General features: G+C 36.4%; 1 protein-coding gene across 3 annotated transcripts in view; it reads right to left on the bottom strand.

Moving 5' to 3' along the window:
- Positions 1-4,228: 4,228 nt before the first annotated feature.
- Positions 4,229-25,767, bottom strand: part of adam22 (ADAM metallopeptidase domain 22) — a 47,580-nt gene continuing 26,041 nt past the window's right edge. The window contains exons 7-32 of one of the 3 annotated variants that reach the window (XM_062985595.1): positions 22,656-22,725; positions 22,420-22,493; positions 21,948-22,022; positions 21,784-21,855; positions 20,806-20,972; positions 20,540-20,624; positions 19,766-19,856; positions 19,589-19,640; positions 16,016-16,115; positions 15,039-15,110; positions 14,847-14,939; positions 14,648-14,728; positions 13,916-13,966; positions 13,722-13,785; positions 13,505-13,610; positions 13,283-13,402; positions 12,981-13,149; positions 12,150-12,261; positions 10,486-10,576; positions 10,079-10,132; positions 9,664-9,771; positions 8,206-8,306; positions 7,559-7,625; positions 5,012-5,135; positions 4,445-4,492; positions 4,229-4,364 (exon numbers count right to left, since the gene is read on the bottom strand). In XM_062985595.1, coding sequence (XP_062841665.1) covers positions 4,472-4,492; positions 5,012-5,135; positions 7,559-7,625; positions 8,206-8,306; positions 9,664-9,771; positions 10,079-10,132; positions 10,486-10,576; positions 12,150-12,261; positions 12,981-13,149; positions 13,283-13,402; positions 13,505-13,610; positions 13,722-13,785; positions 13,916-13,966; positions 14,648-14,728; positions 14,847-14,939; positions 15,039-15,110; positions 16,016-16,115; positions 19,589-19,640; positions 19,766-19,856; positions 20,540-20,624; positions 20,806-20,972; positions 21,784-21,855; positions 21,948-22,022; positions 22,420-22,493; positions 22,656-22,725 — 2,220 coding nt within the window. In that variant the 3' untranslated portion in view covers positions 4,229-4,364; positions 4,445-4,471. Of the gene's footprint in view, positions 4,493-5,011; positions 5,136-7,558; positions 7,626-8,205; positions 8,307-9,663; positions 9,772-10,078; positions 10,133-10,485; positions 10,577-11,211; positions 11,343-12,149; positions 12,262-12,980; positions 13,150-13,282; positions 13,403-13,504; positions 13,611-13,721; positions 13,786-13,915; positions 13,967-14,647; positions 14,729-14,846; positions 14,940-15,038; positions 15,111-16,015; positions 16,116-19,588; positions 19,641-19,765; positions 19,857-20,539; positions 20,625-20,805; positions 20,973-21,783; positions 21,856-21,947; positions 22,023-22,419; positions 22,494-22,655; positions 22,726-25,767 lie in introns of those variants that run through there. The other 2 variants (XM_062985594.1, XM_062985596.1) reach the window with 2 other exon arrangements.

The following is a 25,767-nucleotide window of genomic DNA, read 5'->3' as shown; positions in this document are numbered from 1 at the left end:
TGATAAGTGTACGGAAAAAGTATGGGCATCGACTATTAGTTTACATACAGCATACTACAAAGCAAACAGCCTTGTACTGAACTAACTTGTGTTAAATTGTGTAAAAAAAGTAAAAAAAAAAAAAAAATAAAACCATGAACCACAGAAAGTAACAGACTAACATGAGAGTCGTTATGACGTTTCCTGAATCAGGTGTTGCAGATGCTATTATTGATGTAGAAGTACCTGTCTTAAATCACATACTTATTATACAGTAGATGCAAATATTGCCACATTCGTTTAACTGCTAACCAATCAACAGCAGCTGGCCGTTAACCATCAAGCTCATAGTGACCCATCACTACGTCAGAAAGGCTTCATTCTCAAATATAAAAAAAGCTTACCATACTGAATGTAAATGTAATGTAGAACAGCAACTAATATTAACACCTTGACCAGAGAAAGTTCATTGTTCACTTTATTTTAATAAAAGAAAGGCTGTAGCTAGCAATATACATTATATGGCCAAAGGTATGTGGACACCCCTTCTATTTATTAAGTTCAGGTGTTTCAGCCCCACTCATTGCTAACAGATAAGCCAATACAACCAATTCTATCAAATAAAGTTTTTAACTTTGTGACAACAGTTTGGAGTAGGCTCTTGACTGCGTTGGTCTTTTAGACATGTGCGAGATATAGACATCTTTAAATCAAGTTTAAAAACATACTTGTCTTCTTGTGCATTTAGCAAGTTACTCAATCTTTTAACCTTTATTTTCTATATGCTATTATATAAATATTAATTTCTTTTGTGCATCATTTTGTAAATCCCTTTTGCAAATGCCTTTCTGAAGTGCAAGATCTCAGGATGTCATAAACTTGATTGTTTTGATGTTCTTGATTTTCTGTGTCTGTGTGAAGCACATTTAACTGCCACATAGAACTGCCACTGTGAATGAAAGTTCCTATACAATTAAACTCGGCTTGCCTATAGGTAAGTGATGGAGTCTCACGGAGAGCCTACCTTGTAAGGAAACTCAACTTTTTGTATGTGATTTGAGACAGCATTTTTTATCAAAAACATCTCAAAATTCAATTAATTGTTTCTAATTAGTGGCTAATTAGGATTAGCAGTTCACTAGCCCTAAAGTGCAAAACAATTAACAAATGATTTGTATCTTCCTTACCAGAGACTAACGAATCAGGACCTCCCACAGATGTACCTTCCCTTTTTTTGTTTTTTTTATTTGTAAAATTATTTTAATTTAAATTCTTTAAATGTGTTGATTTATTAGTTATTTTGGTTGCTAGTCTTTGTCTTTTGTTCCTTTGTTTTGCACTTTAGAGCCACAGTGGCAAAAAGTCGCAAATAAGCAAACGTGGCAAGTGTAAATTAAACAGTGACAGTGAGATGCTGACAGTATTGCTTAAGATGTTTTTGGTGCCTTTGAGTTCATCCTTAAACTACACCGTGGCAAATGAGGTGTGTGTATGTGAGTGTGTGTGTCTGTAACTGATTAAGCACAAACATTTCTAAGATTTCGGCACCATGTATGGAAACAGTAGAATCAGACCACATTGTAATGCTGTAAAAAGGCAAGTGTTAACAAAATAAAGCATTACCAAAAAACTCTGCTTAACCTTAACATATGGAACTAGTGTGGAAGTGATAATGCATTTCATTTTTTAATTAAATGTTTAAATACATGAGTACATGGTGAAAAACATGGTTGCGAGTGCAATCTGCCTGCATACAGCATTTCAATTCATTAAAAAACAAAACACAGAAAAAAAAACATTCGATACAGACACAGCAGGCTTTAGTGAACATGAAGGTTATTTACAGATGAAGTACAATACTGAGAACATGGCGTGTGTCTTTTTGCTTAGGTAACCTTACAGGTTTTGGTAAATCATTGATTATTCAACAGAAATCGCTGCAGTGATTTTAACTATTCATAGTGAACTTTGATTATGCGCAACTGAGTGCAAAACAATGCAAAAATAAATAATTGAGTCTTTAATGCAGATTAAAAAGGAACTGGGACATTAATGATCCAGCTTGTTTTAGTTGATTTTCCTACCAACTCAAAAGCAGACATAAAACCTAGACAATAAAAACTAATGTATCGACACAGTGTGCAAGCCTAGTTTAAAGACATCATAAAACAAACCATTTTGAAGCATTTTATTCCAGATATGTTAAATACTTCACTAAAACAGCTTATTTGAAATGGAACAATATAAAGTGGGAGTCCTGTGAGCTTGTGTTTCTTAGGTAGTGAGCTAACGTTAGCTGGTTTGCTTTCTTTGCTATTTTAGTACTCTATTCTGATCTTACAGTAACACTGCAGAGTAGGAATTAGATCATTAATAAACAAACATCAAAAACAAAACACTGATACAAAAAATAGAGCACAATATACCACCACAGCAAGCTAGCCAGCTAATGTTAGCTCATTAGGTGAAGGTTTGCTAATTAGTTTGCTATTTGGTTTAGTATTTAGTAACTGTGAGCGTCAATATTAATGTGCACAGAGAAGTTTTACTCTCAAAACAAACAAACTTACATCTTCTGTTTGTGCTTTGTCCCAAACCATAAACCTACATTCAGTGTTATGAATTATTAGTCACTACTGGTAAACTTTAAGTTTTTAAATTTGGGTTTAATTGCCTTGTGTCAAAATAAATATGGAGTCAGTTCTTTATGCTAGCCTGCAGTCAACAAGAACAAATAAGCACTTGTGCCTTGACCCAAATTGTATACTACCATACTGAACAGTGTCTTAACATCTTAGCGATTATTTTGGTGGTATGCAGAAGTATTCAGAACAAACAGTGCTGCTAATCTCGTCTTCTAGTGTCATTAGGACCTGTTACTTTTAGATTTAAGTTTTTCAGAAAGCAGCTTAAAATGTCTAAATGCTTTAAATGTTTATTGTTTATTAGAACAGGAGAAACTGCTCTAGTTCTTCATTAAATAAGGGTTGGTAGTAAACAGGCAGTAGTAATAGGGTGTTACGATGTTATATGTTCAAACAACATGCCGACACACTTTGGCAGGATGGTATTACAGAAATAAAGGCAGTTAATAATCTAATGTCTGCACACTGGTAAATTTAGTGCTTTTTTGTACCGTGTTGCAATATAAAGGACATGAATGTTCACCTACTTTTTATGCAGATATTTGTGAAATGTGTTCAGAATTTATTCACAGAGCAGTGAATTGTATTAAAATAAATGCAACTTCATTTAATACATTTACAAACAGAAATCTAGTGTGACTGCAGTTTAACATATAAATGACTGTGTTAATTATTTGAGATATTTTAAAGAACACAGAGCCTTTACATTCACAGAACCATCAATGTGGTTGAAAGTAGGTTGCACAGAACACTTTGTTCTTCCGACCTCAAAAAACAGGAAACAGCTGATGAAATGATCTCTCTATCTATAGACATGGTGCAATTTAGACGAGGACCGGTCGTGGTATTCAAAGAATAGAACAAATTCACAGCTATTTCCATCAGCGAGATTTTAGCATCTAATCACAGCAGATCAAAGTCAATGCTAATATTTTTAGCACTGCAACATTCCCTATTCGTACATATAAAATACATGATTAAAACAAATGGATATAAAGAAGCTAACTAGAAATGTACAATAAGATCAAATAAGGGAGCAGGGATTTAGGAAATACACAAGGCTGAAAAACACACAGAAAATACAAACAAGAAGTTGCAAATGTTTCCTCTAAGCCCTAAAAACCCTACAAGTGCAAAAGCAGTTAAATAAAAGCAAATTTAAAAAATATCAAAAAATCACACATTCTCTCGGTGTATTTGAGCTTTACATATTTACATTTACAATTCTATGTGAGACAAAAAGAAAGCATGTATGGTTGCTAGCATTAATACACTGTATGTAGCCTAAATAATACAAACTAAATCTTACCAGCCTACAGAAATGCCTTCAGACATGCTCTTCTCTCGCCCGCTCATGTAAATATTTGCTTCCGTCATTGTTGTCTTTAGCACTACAGTGAGTCGATAAACATGTTTCTCATGCATACAGTGGAGAGTTTCTACGTGCTTCCAAAAACAAGACTCTGGATGACCTTCTCTCAAAGGGCAACAAGGACACCAAATCACAAGACATTCTTGGTGTTAGATGGGTAGAGACAGGCCGTGGTTTCGCCAAATTTGGAATTTGAAGGCAGGGCATAAACAGTGACCAGTCTCATGTCCCAGCTTCTTTTGAACGGGTCTCTGACTGCACCAGTGCAGGACTTTCTCCTTCAACCCAAGCATGTCCAACAGTGATGAGGGATGATGGCTGTTCTCTTCAAAAGTGCTCACTCTTTTTCCCGGCATCCTCCAGTCGACCTGCTAATGCTGGAGGACCTTAATTCTGCAGTTTTAACTTGTTTTATTAGTATAAAAGTGGAGGAATGTGTTATCCTTACGGACGTCTGCTGGGATTGTGAGATTCTTTATATTGACGTCTCCCACAGCTAAAGAACATCAAAATAATCAAAGGAAAAGTTTAGATGTGCAATGTGACATAAATAAAAATTGCATTAACAAGTAAAATGTTTGTCAACCCTTTAATATATTATACTTTGAAGTCGTATGGGCGTAAGTGTTTCAATTAGAGATATTAATTTTAGACGTGTCCTGCCTTAAAAAACCTACACAAATGTAAAGTCTGCTCATTTTAATAAAGACCTGCTTATGTAAAGCATATACTTCTATAATATTTACATATACATATAAAACATTCTGGATGACCTTTTTACAGGAGAATATTAGCATTAACATTACTTAAAGATTAATAAAGACTGAAAAATAAATCAAGAGAACAACCCAAAATAGATGGACTGTGAATAATTAAGATGTTCCATAAAGCTATAAAAGTAAAACATTATTGTGTTTAAGACTTGAATGAAGGTCATGATAGTAATTAATGCAGAAATGCAGTTAATTCCACCAGGTTCACAAAAAAATTTTAAGAAATACACACAAAATCTTACCCTGGCACTTTGTCTGTTGGCCTTCCTTTCCTCATCTGGGAGTGGAGGCATCGGGTAAGGGTACCTTTTGCTTGAGGCAATCGAGCCTGTAGACGAAGTAGGAGACTTGGCAGGAGATAGCGTTCTGTTTCAGATAGACAGGAGAAAGTAGGACACAGCATTAGAAATCTGCCTTATCTAATTTCTTATTACGGTTTACAGCTACAAACTATTTACTTGACCGGAATATCACCTTTGACCCCTGGGTCAAGTCAGAAGTCTCGAATCATCCACAGTCCTTAGTCATAAACATTTAATTGTTTTATATGTGTGTGTGGGGAAAGGATGGGGGTAAGGGGGTAAGTATTGATGTTACTACTACAGAGCAGCATTTACAAACGTCTAATTCCAAAGAGCCCATTTAAGATTTTATTAAGAGTAAAACCAGGACAGGAAATCAGGACAGATTACACATGGTATGAGTATATCACAACAAGGACAAGACACAGAACACTGACTCAAGACACAGACACAGAGATGAAAGCATGCGGAAAAATGGGTTAGAATGAAAAGAAAGGTAGAAATCCAACAATACAAAGACACAAAACATATATATCACATATATAGATTCATATGTGGCAACACAACATTAAGGCTAGTTGACTAATCTTCAGTGTGGTATGACTGTATGCAAGGCATACTGGGAGAAACCCACTCCAAAAATCTGTGTCTACCAAAGAAACACCTGGAAATCTTGGAGATGTAAATTATACACAGATCATTTCCATAATCTGAATCATATTTGATTCTAATTTACTTTCCCCACAGAAACATTTTCTGCTTCTCTTTAAGTCTGCATTTCCATATTGTGCTATACACCCACACACATTTCTTCAGCATCTGGAACAATGAGGATCAAATCATTAGGCAATGATTTGAATTTGGTTTTGGAGAGCACAATGTACTATTTCAGCAGACCTGTCTTAACAAATCAACAACCAAAAATCAAGTATTTTTAAATGAGCTCCATGTTTTTATAGTCTTTAACCCCCTTTTACTGACATCAGTGTCATCATCATATAGGCTGATGCTTTACATTTACTGAGGAACTGTTTTTTTTTATGTACTTGTGACATAAGTTTAATTTGGAATCTGTTACACTCCAAATTAAGTAATTTTGTAAAATGAAATATGTAACTTTCTTCATGCCAAATTTTTCGCGATGAAATTAAAATGTAATTTCTTTTGCCTCTCAATATTATAATTCATAGGCAAAAGGAGAAAACAGCAACCTGCTTAAAGACAGTGACCAGAGACCAGAGATCAAATACCCCACCAGTTGCTGTAAGGCACAAACCTCACCCTGGTACACGATATTAATCTTTCCAAATGTTTCTTATTAATGATCCACAGGTCTATCCACAAAAACAGACCTGGTTATTTAATCCGATCCAGACTCACTGTGGAAATTCACTTTCAGAAGGTTAGAAAGTCCTGTTTGTTATAAGTCCTGTTTGTGAAAACAGATCTGCTGAATACATACAGTACACACACCAATCACAGTAAGTTTTCTTGAGTTTCATAAGGTCAGCCTCTGAGCTAACAAAATTCCTCCAGATATTTTCAACATGTTCATTTACTTTATCAAGGTCATAATCAGAGGGATGCCCTTAAACGAAACCCTAAATAAAAAATTTGTGTAAATAAATAAAGGAAAATGGAAACAGGAAGGTATATGAAACATTCTAATTTAATACCTAATAAAGGGTCCCTCAGTGTTTTTATTGACATCTTCAACCCATTCAGTTACATAATAGTCAGTTTTGGAGGAAGGGGTTAAATACCTGCAGGAGGAGGTAAGGGAGGAGCGATGGTGAACACAGAAGAAGTGAAAGGAAATTAGAAAGAGCAAAGAAACAGGAGGTGAGAAGAAATGTGAGAAGAAAGAGACATTGCTGGTAAACGAGAACAGAGCGAGAACACTCCACACAGATACAAGTGACGACAGAACGATGAGAGCCAACAGGAGAGGAGATCATTCACAGCATATACAATTAGAGTCAAAAGTAATGTACACTTGTTGGGAACATGTATGACATGTCGATAATGGGATTTCATTAATTTCTTCAACAGTTTACATGATTGATTGTTTGAAATACATTTTAAATTACATTACATTTTTGTATTAAATGTCACCACCCGTCATATTTATATACTTTAAAAGAAACAAAAATAAGTGTAAAATAAATGACAGTGAGTGTGTGAGCGATGGTGCACTGTTTTACTGTAAACAATTATTTTGCTTTGGAGTTGAGGGAATCAACTAGCTTAAATATTGGTGTAAATGGGGTGTTACCAAGTCGGGACATAGTGGTGTGTCTAAAATTGTGCACATGCCACATTACCTTTATTTTCTTCTTTTAAATTAATAAAAGTGAATGTTATTGTGCATTAACATGCATGAAAATGTTATTTAACCTATATATTTGACCTATGTATATATGTATATAACCTATATATGTATAGGTTAAGATACTAGTAACAATTACTTGTGGAGTAACCACTTACTCTGTCGAGTTGGAACGAGGACGGAACTTCTTTCCTTTCAGCTTCTTCCGACTGCCACTTATATTTCCTATGAAGACAAAAGGAACAAACATGGATTATATACTGAACTGGTGCCTTAAAAAAGCCACAGCAAAAATCAAACAATGTTAAAAATACCATTAAAAAAGTCAAAACTCAAAAAAAGAAAAAAAAGAAAAATTTGACATTATTGACATCATTCTAAATAAACTGCAAATGTCAGTGGATGTGACCAAAGGTAACTGTGGGTCAGTAATATCCAATAAATTACACCAAAAGGGCTATTTAAGTGCTGCAACTGAAAATCCTTACTGATTACTAAAAAAATATGCAAAACATCACTTAGTAAATTCCCCTTTTCCCCTTTGTGTAAGTAAGTGAGAGAATGTGGTCACAATTATCAATAACAGCATGGACAGTCTAAAGTTTGCATGTTGTTGTGCTTGGCAACAATATTCTGTCAGGTTGACACAATGACCAAAAGAAATGAGACAAGGAATAACCACTGCTGTTTATTTACCTGATGGTGCTGCAATGTTTTTTGGTCATGTTTTATGTAGTGTGACCACCCATAACAGAGCATGATTGAAACACCTGATTGAAACCAATAAAGAAAAAAGAATTATCACCTTGCCACGAGTTACTCCTGGGTCGTCCGTTTTCACAAATATCGGAAATGTGCTTGGCGTCTGGGATTCTCTCACTCCAAGAATGGGATAATCCATTGGACCTTTAGAGCAAAGCAAAACACATCCAATTACAATTGGTGTTATCAAGCATAAGTAGTACCCAATGCCATGTAATCTCTTTTAGCTTTCATTACATGTTCTCAAACGTAGGCCTATGATCCCAAGGGTTGCCTGAGATGGAATGTTTTGACTATATCATGTATTTATTTAACAGCTATATAAAATGCACTGTACTAAAGTCATTTATGCATTTGGATTTATATTTATACACAATATTAGACCATTAATCAACTCCAGTAAATGGTTGCCACAACTGACATGTACTGCACAGAACTGTCAGAGATAATTACTGAAATAAATTGGATGTGCAAGATAAAAGTGCAAGTAGACACAAACAGTAACCTGGTGAAACAAACATCACCTTTGCTTTGTACCCTGTAATGAGCATGGTTAAGATAGCTACCCATACTAATCATATGCATGGATATATTATATGTAAAGAGTATTTCTTATTCCTTTTCAAATAATGGTAACATAATTTACAATGCTCTGAAAAAAGCTTGGGTTGTAGTGGTGTCAACAAACATTTTAAGCCCTAAAGTGGGGTCGCTGACCAAAGTTTGAGAACACTGGTTTAGATATTTTTTTACTCAGATTCTCCACAAGACAAACATCAGACAGCTGGTGAAGTTAATGAGATGAGTGGCATGAATGATTATGAAAATGACAGGCATCACATGACACAAGCAGGATGAAAGAAGAAGATGAACCCAGTAAATTATGGTGAGAAGAACAGTATGACTGAGAACCACCTCCAGAGTGAGAGATAAAACAATGATCACTTACTGTACAGTCATTCAGATACAGCATACAGCAGAGTTTCCTGCCAAATTTACACTCACAATAACAGAGAGGAAACAGTTGTTGTAATACAGATACAGACCAGTTAGAGCAGCACAAAAATCCCAGTCTTTGTAACATTTGATATGGTCATGGTCAAAAGTTTACATAGACTTGTAGGAGACATGTATTTAATGGCAGCCAGGAGACTTAATAATTTAAATATGTTTGCAACTGTACTTTTTGTGAGGTCTGTCTATGTAGTAGACTTCGAAATTCAGCTTTTTCCTCTCAAACGTGGTCAATTGTGTTTCTAAACCCAACCAGGCAGATAGTACATCTATGTTCACTACAGAGATTGGCTAACTTATTAGACTGCAGTACCGCCGCCCTTGCTGTAAAGATTTAATGTGCTGCTCCTGACTGAGAGTGGAAAGGTTGAAAATGAGGATGGAGATAAAAATGGGCACAGGTGCACACCTGAAGCCAAACAGAGAGATGTTTTGGCTGATGGATGGAATGGAGGTATAGATCTGAAGGTGAGACAGGTAAGCAGACCTCTTCTTGGAGCTGCTGCCTGAGTTGGAGCTTACGCCCTGCGGAACGTCACTGTAGAAAGAGTCGGCATCGCCCGGCTTCTTTACGTAATCGCCCGGTGGCATTTGCCTGGTGAATATAAGCACCAATTAAAGAAAGGTTACAAAGTAAACAGTAGGACATGGGTACTAAAGTATTGTTTGTTTATGGATCATAATGTAAAAAGTGTGGCAACGCTCACACTGGGTGCCCAAAATAAATGTACATTTTAATTTAATTAGTAGTGTAAGGTGCTTTTATACTGTGTGGTATAATTTTAGCAATATTAAAAATAAAGCAGACGGTAAACTATATTTTACTGGATATCTTATATACATTTCAATATCAAACAAATGTTTCTTAAATAAAAGGGGGTTAAAAAAGAGAGCAGACGAACCGACAGAATCGCCGATGCACCTCAGATTCAGCATCCTGCCGCTGTCTGTAGTTCCTGTAAAAGAAACAGTAACAGTATACAGTAAGTCAGGAGTTTGTCATTTTAACATCAAAGTGTGCAATTTTCAGCCGAAGGGTCAAGAGTTTGACTGGTGGGAAATAAATGTGAGCAAACATTTACGCAAAATCCACATATACAAACATTAGTGGTTACGTGTCACTATGAAACAGAATTGTCATAGAATATTGCCTTCCTAATGTGTCATTTTATTTATGCTGCCCCAATCAACTGCTATTATTGAGAATTGGTTGTGTGAAAAATCCCCAGACCATACAACCCCCCCCCCACCCCACCCCCCAACAAAACAAAAAAGACTGTACGTTATTGTGTGAGTGTATCTGACTTACTTGTAGCCCCAGGCAGCGATCGCCAGTATAAGGGCCAATACAAGTATTGATCCTGCAATGGCACCAATGATGATGTTGGTACTGATGATGCCTGGCAACAAAAGAGAGACCATGTTTACTACAGCAATTAACATCGACACACACTTTGAAGGACAAAAGAGATGGAATAGTAACGAACTGGCAGCATTAGTGGGCTGTTAAAAAGGATAAGTTCCAAAAGGGAAATGTCTAAAGCAGATTAGGCAAAAGTCAAGTGAGACCTGGAATTATTTCATTTACACGAATAATGACAGACTTTATAACAATACATTACACAAATACATTATAAAACTGTGACATGGATATCCGCATTATTTATATATAAAAAGGTTTATTAAGTATCCAGACCTTCTTTGCACACTTTATAGTGTTGTGACTAAAAGACGTGGACACAAAAACATTTTCTAGAAATGTATTCAAATCAAAAACTGAAATTTCTTATTTAGAAAAGTATTAAGACCCTCTGCTGTGGTACTTCAAACTGTAGTCAGGTGCATCTTACTTCCTATAATTATAATTAACACCATTGCGGTCCACCTGCTGCAACCTGACTTGATTGGATATAGTACGGAAAGACACACACCTGGGTCTATTAGGGCTCATAAAACAAAAATCAAGCCATGAAGTCCAAGGAACAGTCTGTGAATCTCCACAATCAATTTGTGGCAAGTTATAGACCAGCGAAAGGATATAAAACAATATCTAAGACTTTAAGTGTTCTCAGGAGCACAGTGGCTTTAATTATTTTGAAATAGAAGAAGTATCTTGGGGGGGCTCGTTCAGGAAGGTAAGAAAGAACCAAACATTCCCCGTAGAGACTAAATGCAGCAAAACACAATAAAATATTGTATGTTACATTACATTAAAAATGTATGAAAAGTCAAAAGGCATCATTTGCATAAATTTGAAGTGGATAAATGCACTGCAGGTATATTAAAAAGCAAAATCAGGGTTACTTTTACTTCATTAGTAAAATTCACTACTAAAATTACAATCAGAAACAGGGAATGCTGGACCATAACAGTACATTTCAAGACATGGCACACACAGAATCACTCAGTATTAAGCTGAGGGGCTCAAATGGACACATCATCAACAGACAATTGCATAAAACAAGGTGAATATGGGGAGATCAAAAACAAACATTATAATGGGTTAAGAATGACAACACCCAGCAAACAACAAACTCAAATCTGACCTCACTGAAAGTCCAGCAAAAGACATGAGCCTGAAAGAATAAGTGCATGAAAATGAAAGACGCAAAAAGAATCAAAAAGTAAAAAACACCTAAACATGTGAAATTGCCTTTAAATACATCATCTTAACATGAATGAGAAAATAAATATGGAATAACAGACAGATAAAAATGCATACATCAAAACACATAAAGCATATTTTACCTTTAATATTAATATACAATATGTGGCCAAATGTATGTTGACAGCTGACTATGAACAGGACAACAGGCCTTAACATGGTTCCCCCAACCACTCATGAATATAACAGAATCCTACTTCTCTAGGAAAAGCCTACTTGTGCTCGTTTACTTATAAGAGCATTAGTAAGGTCTGTTGTGAACCTCACATCCAAAAAGAAGACCAAAAGACCAAGATGTTATTGTTTACCTGACGATATAGTTGTGGGTCCCTTTACCAGGTAGATGAAGGGAGATGTGGAGTTACAGTCATCACCTGTCCAGCCCAGGTGGCACACACACTTCAGTTCATTACTGCACACCTGAAATGTACCACACACAACACTGGCACATTAAAAAGTCTTAATAATCTGGGAGTAATTCAGTCACTGGAATAAAAACATCTTTTAAAGACTTGACACCTATTATTAACAGAACAATTATTATTAACAGAGAACTTACTATTATCAGGACATCAAAGATAAACGGTCACATTAAAGGTTTTACAAGAACATTATACCATTATCTTAGTAAATAGATCATAGTATAAAAACAAACTAAAGCTAAGAAAAAATCAATATTGAAAATTTTGGTCTGAAAAGTGTTAAAAAGCCATTACTAAAGCTTTAAGACTCCACTGATCCACAGTAAGAACAATTATCTCCAAATGACAAAAAACTTGAAACATTGATAAATCTATTCAGGAGCGAATAGCCTGTTTAAAATTTACCAATGGCTAAGCAACAACTTATTGAGAAACACACAAAATATTGCAGGGAAATATCAGAAGAGCTGTAGATGTCTTTATAAGGCCAAAAAGTAGATTTATGAGAGGGTATCAGGAAGGAAAGTACTGTTAAAATATAGATACATACATACATACAGTACAGAGATACAGTATCTATCAGGTGCCTGAATGTTTTTTTTTATTAACCCCTTGTAGTTACATTTACCTTGTGAGGTCACTCATTATTTAGTCTCTAAAACATTAACATAATGATTAATCAAACACACTCAGACATACTCAAACACACAGACGTACCCCGTGTGCAGAGCATATGACCTTGTCATTGGTACCAGGACAGGTGCTAAAGTTGAAATCTTGAACTGGCAGACATTTGTGGTTAAAACAGATTCGATCTGTACCACATGCAGTACCGTCCTCTACATATCCAAGATCAGTATCTCCATCAATCATCACATGACCTCCACTGACATAAACAAAAATATACGAGATTATCACAAAAAGATTATCGATGATTAACCTACATGATGTAGGTTAACCAACAGTTGTTACACATTAATGCAGAAATCAATCATGTGTATGCATGTGTGTATATACACCTGCAGTCTAGCGATGCACTATGTTGGGCCACAGAGAACGAGGTCAGTCCTCCGTGCAGCTCTCCCAGTCTTGGTGCAGGTGAAATATTTGAGCACAGCAGGTATCCACAATGCACATCCCTTTAAAACACAAGGTATTTATTTATTTATTTATTTTATTTTATTTTTTTACAAATCTTGCTTTCTCAAAATAACAAATAAATTTAGAAAATTTAGACCTACTGCTTTTTACACTGAATCCATGTATCCTTGTCTTTTCCACAGTTTCCTTTCTCTGTACCCTCAATGTTTAGCTTCTCGTAACAAAACTTATCAGCAGATGTTGCCTCTGTAAAAGCATTACACCATAAATAAATGACCATTGACAAAAAGTATGATTCATAAAATGAGATCACAAGATAGATAATGATTAATAATAAATAATAAAAGCTGCACTTACTCTCCCCCCACAGGTACTTGCACTGCCTGTCCTTTGTTTTACATCGCCCATTAAAGCATCGTCCCTGAAACAAGAAGAACACAGACTCATAAAACAGCAACTTAATTATATTCTCATTAATTTAATACACATCAAAGGTTTAAAACTTAAATTCAATCATAAACAAGTAAATAAACAAAATAAGGTTAGATCACCTGATCTTTTTCACAAGTGTAGCCGTCCATCTTGTGGACATTTGGAGGACACTGCAAAGGGAGAAACAGTAAATAGAAATGTTCTTCAAATAACCTGAAATAACCCAGAAACTAGTAGATATAGAAAACATCTTAAAATAGCTGCTACATTTAATAGCTGCTATTTTAATCTCCACATGGTACCACGCTTATTTATGGTAAGTAACATTTGTAATTAATTCACTTAGTTCTATGCTAATAAAATTTCCAATTTGCCAATGAGCAAAACCAGTAAAATTTAATCACAGACACCAAACTTGGTACAATATCAATGTGTCCTTTTCCTCATTTTTACATCGAGACCTACAGTAGTTTCTAACCTATATTTTAACATTATATAAGCTTTGATTTGTTAACACAGTGGCACTGTTAGGTTGGCCTGCTAAAAGTCCATTGGACAGGTTAGGCAGAATAGGCAACAAGCATGGTATATGTAAAAATGTATATGTATAAAACTGCAAAACCAAAATGAATTCCCAAATTTGTATATATAGTAGATTAGTATAACTAAATGTTAGGTCACAGCAACTAACTGAACCAAAACAATAGCAGACAATTTCAAACTATGATCTTCTAGTCTGAGCCTCACAACAGCACAAATTACACATTACTGGTGTGGCCACGGCTTTAATCACAGCACCTAGCTAGAGGGCAAAATATTGTCTGAATAATATGGTTAAGACGTAAAATCACCTGGCTGGAGTTTCCAGTGCAGTTCTCAGGTATATCACAGTCATTCACTGCCTCTCTACAGATCACACCCACAGATTCCATCTATAGATACAATACACACACAACCATTAAGTAAGTGCCTTTCAAACACACAGACTTGCACATTCATGTATACATTTGTGTAGATTATTATAACCACTCAGAGCTGATTCTTTCATACCTGACAGTTACTGCAACATTGCCCATTGCTGCATTTGGAACCTTGAGTCAGAGTGCACCTCATACAGCAGTTCTCTCCTTCTTTAGCACACTCCTACACACAGAAAAGTGGGGTGCCAGTTTATATAAGCTATTTTGTGACTTATTTGGAGATGTAAGGTGAAGCTTTAAAATGTGCAGAAAAAAAGCTCACTGCTGGGCTTCCACAGTCACATTCTTCTCCCGGCTCTACAAAACCGTTCCCACACTCTGGAGGGTCCAACAGCTATAAAGAAAAGCATTCAGGAAAGAGGTCAATAATGTTCAAAAAGAAAACATAAAGAAATGACAAGGTGGAGGTGGAAGTTTCCTCTGTCACTGCTGTCATTTTCTAATCTAGGGAAAACTTTGAGTATAAATATGAATTAATAATAATAATAATAATGACTATACATTTATTTTTTGATTATTTAACTGCCCAACCGCTCATGTTTTTATTTATACACTTGTGTACATATTGTAATGACACTGTATGGTCTGCTTTATTAAAAAAAATAGTGGTGCCCTGGTGATATTCCGCTAACACACCAGCGCCGAGATTCTGAACTCCTCGGTTTGAATCTCAGCGTCGCCACCGGTCGACTGAGTGCCATCTAGAGGGAATAATTGGCAGTGCCTGCAGAGAGGGATGCCCGGAATATGTGGACGGGGTCTTCAAACGCTGTGTAAGGACCCTGATTGGTGGATAGAGGCGCCTGTGCAGAGTGCATGGGTGGAAAATGGTTCCGTTAAGGGCTGCGCACGGATCGGAGGAGGCGTAAGCAGCAATATACCCTCCTCAACTGCAAAAAATTCGGGCAGCAGAAAACAAATTGACTACACTAAATTGGGAGAAAATGTGAGAAAAACGCATAAAACATATTTTTTTTTAAATTGTTCTTTCCTGAGAGCAATTAAATGTTTTAAGTAATTAAACCCTAACTAGCACTAGCAGAAACAGTAAAGATTAGTCAGCATGTCCAGAACATTAAAACCGCTATGATTTATTACAGTGCTTATTTGCATACTGCTGCATTTTGCACATCAATAATGCAAAAACCTCTTTCAATAACTATCAGCAAATAATAAACTGCACAGTAGTATCATTAACAGCTGAATACAAGAGAGCAGGACAGTATGGAAAGAATTTACCTTAGAGGGTTTGTTAAAGAGACACGCTCCACCACCGCTGTTCAAGAAGTTATGGTACTCCTCAATGTTACAGTCTGCAAATTTTTTGGGTAGGTAGAAGCTAAAAAGAGAAAAAGGAGAATCCACAATGTGGTACAATTATACAACAATGGCTTAAAAATGATAAATGTTAAACACATATTTGGAACAAAAAATCATAATAAACATCACCTATTTATTTTTTCCCCTTCTTTTTTACAATTAACAAAACCAGGGACTTGTTTTATGACTAGAAACTTTAATTCTCACTTGTTTAGTTAAAACTAATAAGGAAGAATAGTGCTTAAAATACAATACCAACATTATGTTAAAAATTCCAAAGTATTCTTTCCCATTGTTAGTACTTGTTTGAGCCTCTTTGTCAGTTAATACCTCCAGTAGTCGTCTTGCATAAGTAAAAAAATTTGCACAACATAATGGAGCAATGGTAGCTTAACTTTCCTTACAATATTCTCCAAGTTCTGCTTGGTTAGTTGATTAGTGGTATTGTTCTCACCACATATGTTTGATGGGGTAATTTTAGGACATTTAGCACCTTTAGCAGCAAGCTTTGTTATTCGAGGTTATGGTGGAAAACTGTGATTTAAAACAAAATATCAAACAACGTTGTCCAAGCTGTCCTTAGTTTCAGTCTGAATGACAATATGGAATATTCTGTTATGAATTTCTTACCATGAGGGTATAACTCAGTTCTAAATATTTTCCTTACATTGGGAACTTAGAGAACCACATTTGAATCTGAAATTATTTAGATCTGCAACTGGAACCAATATTTGAGCATTTTTATTTCTGGTCTCCAACTAAACCAGTCCTGAAAAAACCTAATCAGTAAAAAATACCTTGCTTGTTTCAGCTGTGTGAACCCGATAAAAAGATGCATTCCTAATGCAGCATGGATAGCATTAGGGTAGCAATGCCAATCTCAACGTCATTATATCACTCTGTTCAGTCGTTCACATCAGAAAGCCTGCTTCACCAATTCTGAATCTGTGCCATGGTTATAATGCACACCACTCAGTCTTCTGAATGCCAGCCAAGTCACGCTCTATCTCTATCTTTATATCTCTCTGTCCTTCTCAGACTGATTAACCTTTTCTTCTGTATTTTGAAGCTGGCTCACAGTTTGATATTTTGTTGTTGTGTCTGTATACGTTTCAACCATTTCTTTGTTTTCCAACCCAAACAGCATAACCTTATTGCCTGCCTGTAAACATTCAGATCAATATTTCAATGTTTCCATTTCTGTCAGCACCTGCAATCAAGCAATAAAGCACTTACAGGAACCATCAGGAACCACTGGACTAATGGTAAGACAATCAATAAGTGCTTTTGAAAGGGTATGTAATTGGGACTCTCCTTACCCTGCAATTAACTGGTTTGTTTTCCTGCATACAGAGATATTAACAGCAACACAACCAACTAGAATCAAACAGAAACTAATTTAGGGAGAACTTGACCTGCACTAATCACTTACACTGACTAATATATCACTTTACATACACTGCTAAGAAATAAGATATTTGCCCACTTTCTGATTTTAGATTTCAGATCTTAAAATTAAATACAATTTTAGGGCAAATACAACAAATAACAAAAAAATGTAACATATATTTAAAAAAAAAGATCACTGTTTTATTGAAGGCAAAAAGTTATCAAACTCAAGCTGGCTTTGTGTGAAAACTTTGAAGGAAATCCACATTGATAAAAAAAAAATCCTGAGGACAATGTGCAGTCATGAGTCCATGACCCGAAGCATTTGATCCCACATGGATGAGCACACCACACACTAAGCCTTGAAGGGCTCTTTAACTCCTACACAGAAAAAAAGTGACTGACCCTACTGAGCACATTTATAAAATCTAGAAAACTTAATAATAATACTTTAGTTGAAGGATCCAACACAAGTGACGCATCGAACACATTACAAAAGGTGACCAAATATATTTATTTTTAATAAAATCAAATGTTTAATATTCAGTGCCACTTGAGTAAGACCCCTGAGCAGAAGTATTGCTTGAGAGGCAAACAAAAAATAAATGACACATGTCAGTACTTTTCAACAGACATGCTCTGTCAATAAGCCCATAGTCATGATTCCATCTGGACGCAGCAAAGCTAAAAGTCACTGGCTCTTTTCTAATCACCTGTTATTGCATATTTCTTATACTAAATGATTTCAAATTATTTAACAAACAATGATTTATATAGTTTTTAATTTTTGTATTTTGGATTGTGTAACAGGACATTGGACATTAGTCTGCCTTTGTCTACTTGATCAGAGAAAATACATTTCTAGAATTGAAAATATGTGGACACCTGACCATGAGCTTGTTGAACATTCTATTTTAAAACAATAGACATTAATATGGAGCTGGCCCTTGTGCAGCTAGGATCTTTTACTCTTCTTGGATTGTTTATCCACAAGAGTTTGGAGTGTGTCTGTGGGAGTTTGTGCCCATTCAGTTAAAAATGCATCTGTGAGGTAAGTTAAATCATGTCTTGACACCTGAGCACTGTCATGCTGGAACAGAAAAAGGTCTTGAAAGCAAATCTTTTATATAACTGACACAGCTGATGGCAATGGGTGTGGCTGAAACACAAGATCGTAATCATTAGGAGGGGTGTCCACATACCTTTGGCCACATAGTGCAATTATAAAGTGGAATCCTGTACAGCCTTAATGTGGCGCTATTTCTTATTGTCAGTAACAATTTGTACACAAAACAAATTGAATCATTTGTAGGAACCAAATTTGTATTTCATGACCAGGGGTTTAGTGGCACTGAATGCAATTTTGATGGCTAAAATATTTCCTTAAATAAATTGAAAATGATTTTGAAGCTTTGATCTAGGATTCTAACAAAAAATCCCCTTCAACCACATTCCTTCAACCAGCAAACGATAATGAAAACTAAAAAAAAATAACAATAAAACAGACATGGACTAAATCTACAGAGACTGCAGCAAAAAATACAGATGATTCTGTATTTTCCCACCCGTCTCTATTATTTGATTAAGACGCAGCATTCAGGCATTCGGCCGAAATGCTACTGAATGGAATGGGGAGGACATGGATGATTGACAGGCCACTTTTGATCAGTTGATTGGCTGAGCAAGTAGCATATCATGACCAAGTTTCTGCTCACCTGCTGTTCTCATTCAGGAGTGGGAAGACACGCAAAAAGTATTGAAAGAGACGAGTGAACACATACAGACACACACGGACGTGAACACACAAACATACTGTGACAATATAAGAAGATATACACGGACTTAGCATGTACAAACTACTGCAAAAGGACCCCTGCAGACATGGGTGTCTTATTTTAATTATAGTAATTAATAGCTACAGTGAATTCACTGAGATTTGTACTGATTATACTTTTAAGTGAGTAACACTGAATAACACTTGTTTTTGCACACACAGTGACAATGAAAACACACATACACACAAACAAATATATAAACACACATTTATACATATAAATGTATACAGATATGCATATAAATAAACATATATGCATACAAACTTACCCAACATCTTCCATTATACAGCCAAACCATTTATCATCACATTTGCATTCCCCTGTAAAATAAAAACATCTTGATAACAAACAGCAATAATACAGTAAAAAGGTATTGAGACTAAAACAAAGCAGGAATGACTAACGAATGACTAAGCAGGAGTTTAATCAATACAAAATATCATACTGTTGAGAATCCTTTTCTTGTCAGAGAAAATGCCAATGTTTTGCCCCAGTGACTGTGCCAGGGTGACGACCATCTCGTCGGTTTTGCCATACTGAGAAATGAAAAGAAAGCAGTTTCAATCTTAGGAGTGATAATTTAGTCTAAAGTTTGATGCACATAATTCTCAACTCACCCAAAAGCAAGTCAATCAGTCAATACATGTTTTTTTATACTAAAGCTATGCAACTAATGTATTTAGTAAAAAAGTGCATGAATTATAGATTAAGAACATACAAACCGCCTCTCTAGTCATTATCTATTCAAACAAATCTGGTCTGATAAGTCATTTCTAACAGATATAAGGTTTCTGGCGGTAGTATCATCTATCAATATGAAGTTGATAGATTCAGTTTTATAATGTGACCAACTGTGTTTTCATACACATATGTGATTTCATATATGATAACATTCTCTATACAGGCAGGGTGGCACGGTGGCTAAGTGGGTAGCACTGTTGCTTCACTGGGTTCGATCCCCAGGTGGGGCAGTCTGGGTCCTTTCTGTGTGGAGTTTGCATGTTCTCCCCGTGTCTGCGTGGGTTTCCTCCGGGTGCTCCGGTTTCCTCCCACAGTCCAAAGATGCAAGTGAGGTGAATTGGAGACACTAAATTGTCCATGACTGTGTGTTCGATATAACCTTGTGAACTGATGAACCTTGTGTAATGATGTCATGAAAGTGTGTAAAACATGACGTTAAAATCCTAATAAACAAACAAACTATACAGGCAACACTGACCTCATTTACCCCGCCCCCTTTAGTCAGTGAACACACCCCTCCTATATATGAGGCTCCGCCCCAGTTGCTATGGAAACGGTTGCCGCTGGAGAAACAAAACACAAAAATTATTACATATTACATATGCACATAAGGTGTATGCTACATGACAGTTGTTTGAGTGTGTGTGTGTGTGTGTGTGTGTGTGTGTGTGTGTGTGTGTGTGAGACTGAGTGAGTGATTGTACGTGTGTGTCTGTGTGTACGTGTACTTGTGCATGAACCCACGAGAACAGATGGACTAAATCGCTCTTCTCCTTAATAAAGTCGCGTCTGTACTTCATGAACTCTCGCAGCGTGATCATTGGATCATCGTTTATGTTGAACCTGTTGTCTGCTGCCCATGTTTCCATACCAACCAGAACAATCCGGGTGTTTAGTTGTTCCTTAAAGATCTGAGGATGTAAACAACAACAACAAAACACAAATACATTGAAATTATTTCAAACTTCTGATGATTTTAAACACTGTAGCAGGTGGGATACCTAAAATTCAACAGTTTGTTGAGAATAATTGCTTTTCACTGAAGCATTTTGGCCAGTTCTGACCAGTACTTGTTTTTATAGGTCTGTGCCTTCCGTAAATGCTTCTTTTTATGACCAAACAGGGTTGCATCACCTGTTTAAGCTGTTTTTATTCATTTATTTTTTTACATTTCTACAATATATTTTAGAAAGAGCTTACACAATTACCAAAAAACAAATTAAAGTGAATTAACAAATCACTGATTGATTGGTATCTTATTCATGTACTTGACGTAAGAGAAACTATTAGTCGAATGTGATTTACATCCATGACTCATGCAGTATCATGGTAGAAGGATCTGTCTTCCTACAGAAGATCTGTTTTTAATCTGTCTGGCCGTCCAAGAACAAACTGATCTTATAAACCACATAACTGAAGTCTCTTCATGAAGCTAGATTTGAATTTCTTTGCTAATCCACCTACTTATTACTTAGTATGTTCATTTATTTAATGACATCTTTCATCTATTTTAATGGTTTTGTCCCCCAGAACAAAAAACAGTCTTTTATCCTTTTACAGTTGCAAAGACGTGTAAAATCAATCCCAAGCCACATTGAAACTGTTTAAGTAGCTCACAGTGATTTAACACTTATGCTGGTTTGCTCTTTAACCTGTCACCCATCAACACACCAACATGATACCCAAACATATATAACAATTCCAACAAAACTTTCTACTTACAGAATCAGCCATGTTTACAACCGACTTGGCGTAGTTGTTTGTCTGGCCGACTGAAAGCCGATGCTTCTTATACTGTTGGTAAGTAAAAAAAAGGTTTTGGTAGGCAGAAATAAAATCCACTATTTATAAACAGGACAATAATTTATTCTAATATAAAATGTTACCATCAGGTGGTCATTAATAACCATCAGCTCAATATATTTGGTCTCTTCCTCGACAGTGTGTAAACTTTGTGACACCTGCAGAGAAAATGTGATTAAAGACAAAGCGTTAGGTTTTTAAAATGAGTTAGATGTGCACGACACTTTGGCATAATCATTTGCTAAACCTGATAAATTATAGTGTATTTTTGTTTCAGACTCTCATATAAACAACATGCAGTGCAGTTAAAATCAAGAAAAGCCAAAAAACATGTCAAATGTAGAGAAGACCTGACAGAGATAACCTCAAACCTTAATTCCACAAGCAGCAGCAAAATATAAAGAAAGGAGTGCGGTCCTTTCTATGTACTGAGCCTCTCTGTAAAAATCTGGCTAGTGGCTTCATCTATGTTGAATGAGGTGTGAACTAGGTCAAGGGCCTCTTTGCTAAGCATGTCTGAAAAAATTGCAAATAAATACATTTTAAATAGCTTACATGTCTCTTTTTTCTCCTGTGTTCTGTTCCAGTAAAGACTGGAGGGCTCTGGAATGGTGATTCTGCAAGATTCACTTTAAAAAACAAGAATGGAAGAAATTACCCAATTGCAGGATACTTAACAAAGGCAGAGCAATAGTGTGACTAATGAGACTGAAAAGAAAAGTAAAAACTAATAAATATTTCAGCTATGCTCCTAATTTGATTGCCATGTAGGATATGAAGGCAGAACCTACGTGGTGGGATGTAACCATCTGGAGGCTGGAAGCCTGGAGATTTATAAATCATGTGCATTTGGTCCTGCTCCTGCAAAGAGAGACAGAGGAAGAGAAATGAAAAAGTCTGTGATTAATGCTTATATTTAACACTGCATGTACTAAGCATGGCTGAGCAACCATGCTAAGATTCATCAATGTTCGAGGCGAACATTACTTTCTTTAGAAAGAGACAGAGTGACAGATACAGAGATCCACCCAAACCACTTACAAATTCCTTTTCTCTAAATGTGTTTCTCTGATGTTGCAGACTAAATCATATTAGTAACTTTCACAAACAGACAGATGATAGACAGATAAAGTATGAATGGATATAAAGGTGCACAGATGGATGGAAGAACAGACAGATCAATAACAATTTGATGGATAAATGGACAGATGGATTGGTGAATGGATGAATGGACAGGCAAACAACCAGACTGGTTGTTGGACAGGTGGATAGACAGATGTTAGTTCTGGCTATTTCTAACTAGCTTTTGCAGTGGTATCACAACCTTCATTTCTCTTGGTCAAAATAAGTCCAATGTCTATTAAGGGACAGATGTTTTGATGAACAGATAGATGGCTGGGGAGACAAACAGATGTATGGGTGGACAGACAGATAAATGAATGGATAACAGAGAAAACAACAGATAAAAAGATCAATAACTGGATAAATATAAGGATGTATGTATGAATGGATAATGAGATAGCTGAACAGATTGATGGACAGGCAGATGAATGACAGACTAACAGATGAACACATGAACCTTTGTTAATAAATCCTGCACAAAACTCATGAGATTCATGCCTAATGTTTGCACGCAAGCATTTGTAAAAAAAACATGAACACTTTTGAAACAATGTATTCGTAACATCAAGAAAACAACAGAAATATTTGGTGATAATTCAGCCTGCCATGTTTGGAAAAGAAAAAGGATTGCACATGTAATCTTAAAGACATTATACACACAATAAAGTGGAAGCACCATGTTATGTAGCTGAATTGGGAAGAAATTAACATGTGTATCGGAACATACTGTGTTAGTTACAAACTGTGTACATACTAGTACATAATATGTACATATTATGTACACATCCTCACATCTGCAATCAGACTGTTCAACAACTCATAATAATTTAAAATAATTCATAATAATTTATAATAAATACCTACTTTTTGTATGCTATGCATGCACCATAAGACCAATGTTTACATACCTAATAATTACCTACATTTTGTATGCTATGCATGCACCATAAAAAGGGTTTACATGTATATAGAATCATACCGTAAATTTTTATTTTTATTGCTTGTTTTTATACTGTTAGTGATGTTACAGTGCATCACAAAAGTGAGTACACCCCTCACATTTCTGCAAATATTTTATTATATCTTTTCATGGGACAACACTATAGAAATAAAACTTGGATATAACTTAGAGTTGTCAGTGTACAGCTTGTATAGCAGTTTAGATTTACTGTCTTCTGAAAATAACTCAACACACAGCCATTAATGTCTAAATGGCTGGCAACATAAGTGAGTACACCCCACAGTGAACATGTCCAAATTGTGCCCAAAGTGTCAATATTTTGTGTGACCACCATTATTATCCAGCACTGCCTTAACCCTCCTGGGCATGGAATTCACCAGAGCTGCACAGGTTGCTACTGGAATCCTCTTCCACTCCTCCATGATGACATCACGGAGCTGGTGGATGTTAGACACCTTGAACTCCTCCACCTTCCACTTGAGGATGCGCCACAGGTGCTCAATTGGGTTTAGTCCATCACCCTTACCTTCAGCTTCCTCAGCAAGGCAGTTGTCATCTTGGAGGTTGTGTTTGGGGTCGTTATCCTGTTGGAAAACTGCCATGAGTTTTCGAAGGGAGGGGATCATGCTCTGTTTTCAGTACATGTTGGAATTCATGTTTCCCTCAATGAACTGCAGCTCCCCAGTGCCAGCAACACTCATGCAGCCCAAGACCATGATGCTACCACCACCATGCTTGACTGTAGGCAAGATACAGTTGTCTTGGTACTTCTCACCAGGGCGCCGCCACACATGCTGGACACCATCTGAGCCAAACAAGTTTATCTTGGTCTCGTCAGACCACAGGGATTTCCAGTAATCCATGTTCTTGGACTGCTTGTCTTCAGCAAACTGTTTGCGGGCTTTCTTGTGCGTCAGCTTCCTTCTGGGATGACGACCATGCAGACCGAGTTGATGCAGTGTGCGGCGTATGGTCTGAGCACTGACAGGCTGACCTCCCACGTCTTCAACCTCTGCAGCAATGCTGGCAGCACTCATGTGTCTATTTTTTAAAGCCAACCTCTGGATATGACGCCGAACACGTGGACTCAACTTCTTTGGTCGACCCTGGCGAAGCCTGTTCCGAGTGGAACCTGTCCTGGAAAACCGCTGTATGACCATGGCCACCATGCTGTAGCTCAGTTTCAAGGTGTTAGCAATCTTCTTATAGCCCAGGCCATCTTTGTGGAGAGCAACAATTCTATTTCTCACATCCTCAGAGAGTTCTTTGCCATGAGGTGCCATGTTGAATATCCAGTGGCCAGTATGAGAGAATTGTACCCAAAACACCAAATTTAACAGCCCTGCTCCCCATTTACACCTGGGACCTTGACACATGACACCAGGGAGGGACAACGACACATTTGGGCACAATTTGGACATGTTCACTGTGGGGTGTACTCACTTATGTTGCCAGCCATTTAGACATTAATGGCTGTGTGTTGAGTTATTTTCAGAAGACAGTAAATCTACACTGCTATACAAGCTGTACACTGACTACTCTAAATTATATCCAAGTTTCATGTCTATAGTGTTGTCCCATGAAAAGATATAATGAAATATTTGCAGAAATGTGAGGGGTGTACTCACTTTTGTGATACACTGTATATGTTGTATGTACAGTGTATCACAAAAGTGAGTACACCCCTCACATTTCTGCAAATATTTCATTATATCTTTTCATGGGACAACACTATAGACATGAAACTTGGATATAACTTAGAGTAGTCAGTGTACAACTTGTATAGCAGTGTAGATTTACTGTCTTCTGAAAATAACTCA

Source organism: Trichomycterus rosablanca, chromosome 23 (genome assembly GCF_030014385.1).
Source record: "Trichomycterus rosablanca isolate fTriRos1 chromosome 23, fTriRos1.hap1, whole genome shotgun sequence".
Classification (NCBI taxonomy): domain Eukaryota; kingdom Metazoa; phylum Chordata; class Actinopteri; order Siluriformes; family Trichomycteridae; genus Trichomycterus; species Trichomycterus rosablanca.
Note: the sequence above shows the minus strand (reverse complement) of the source record. Positions and strands in the feature narration are given on the sequence as shown.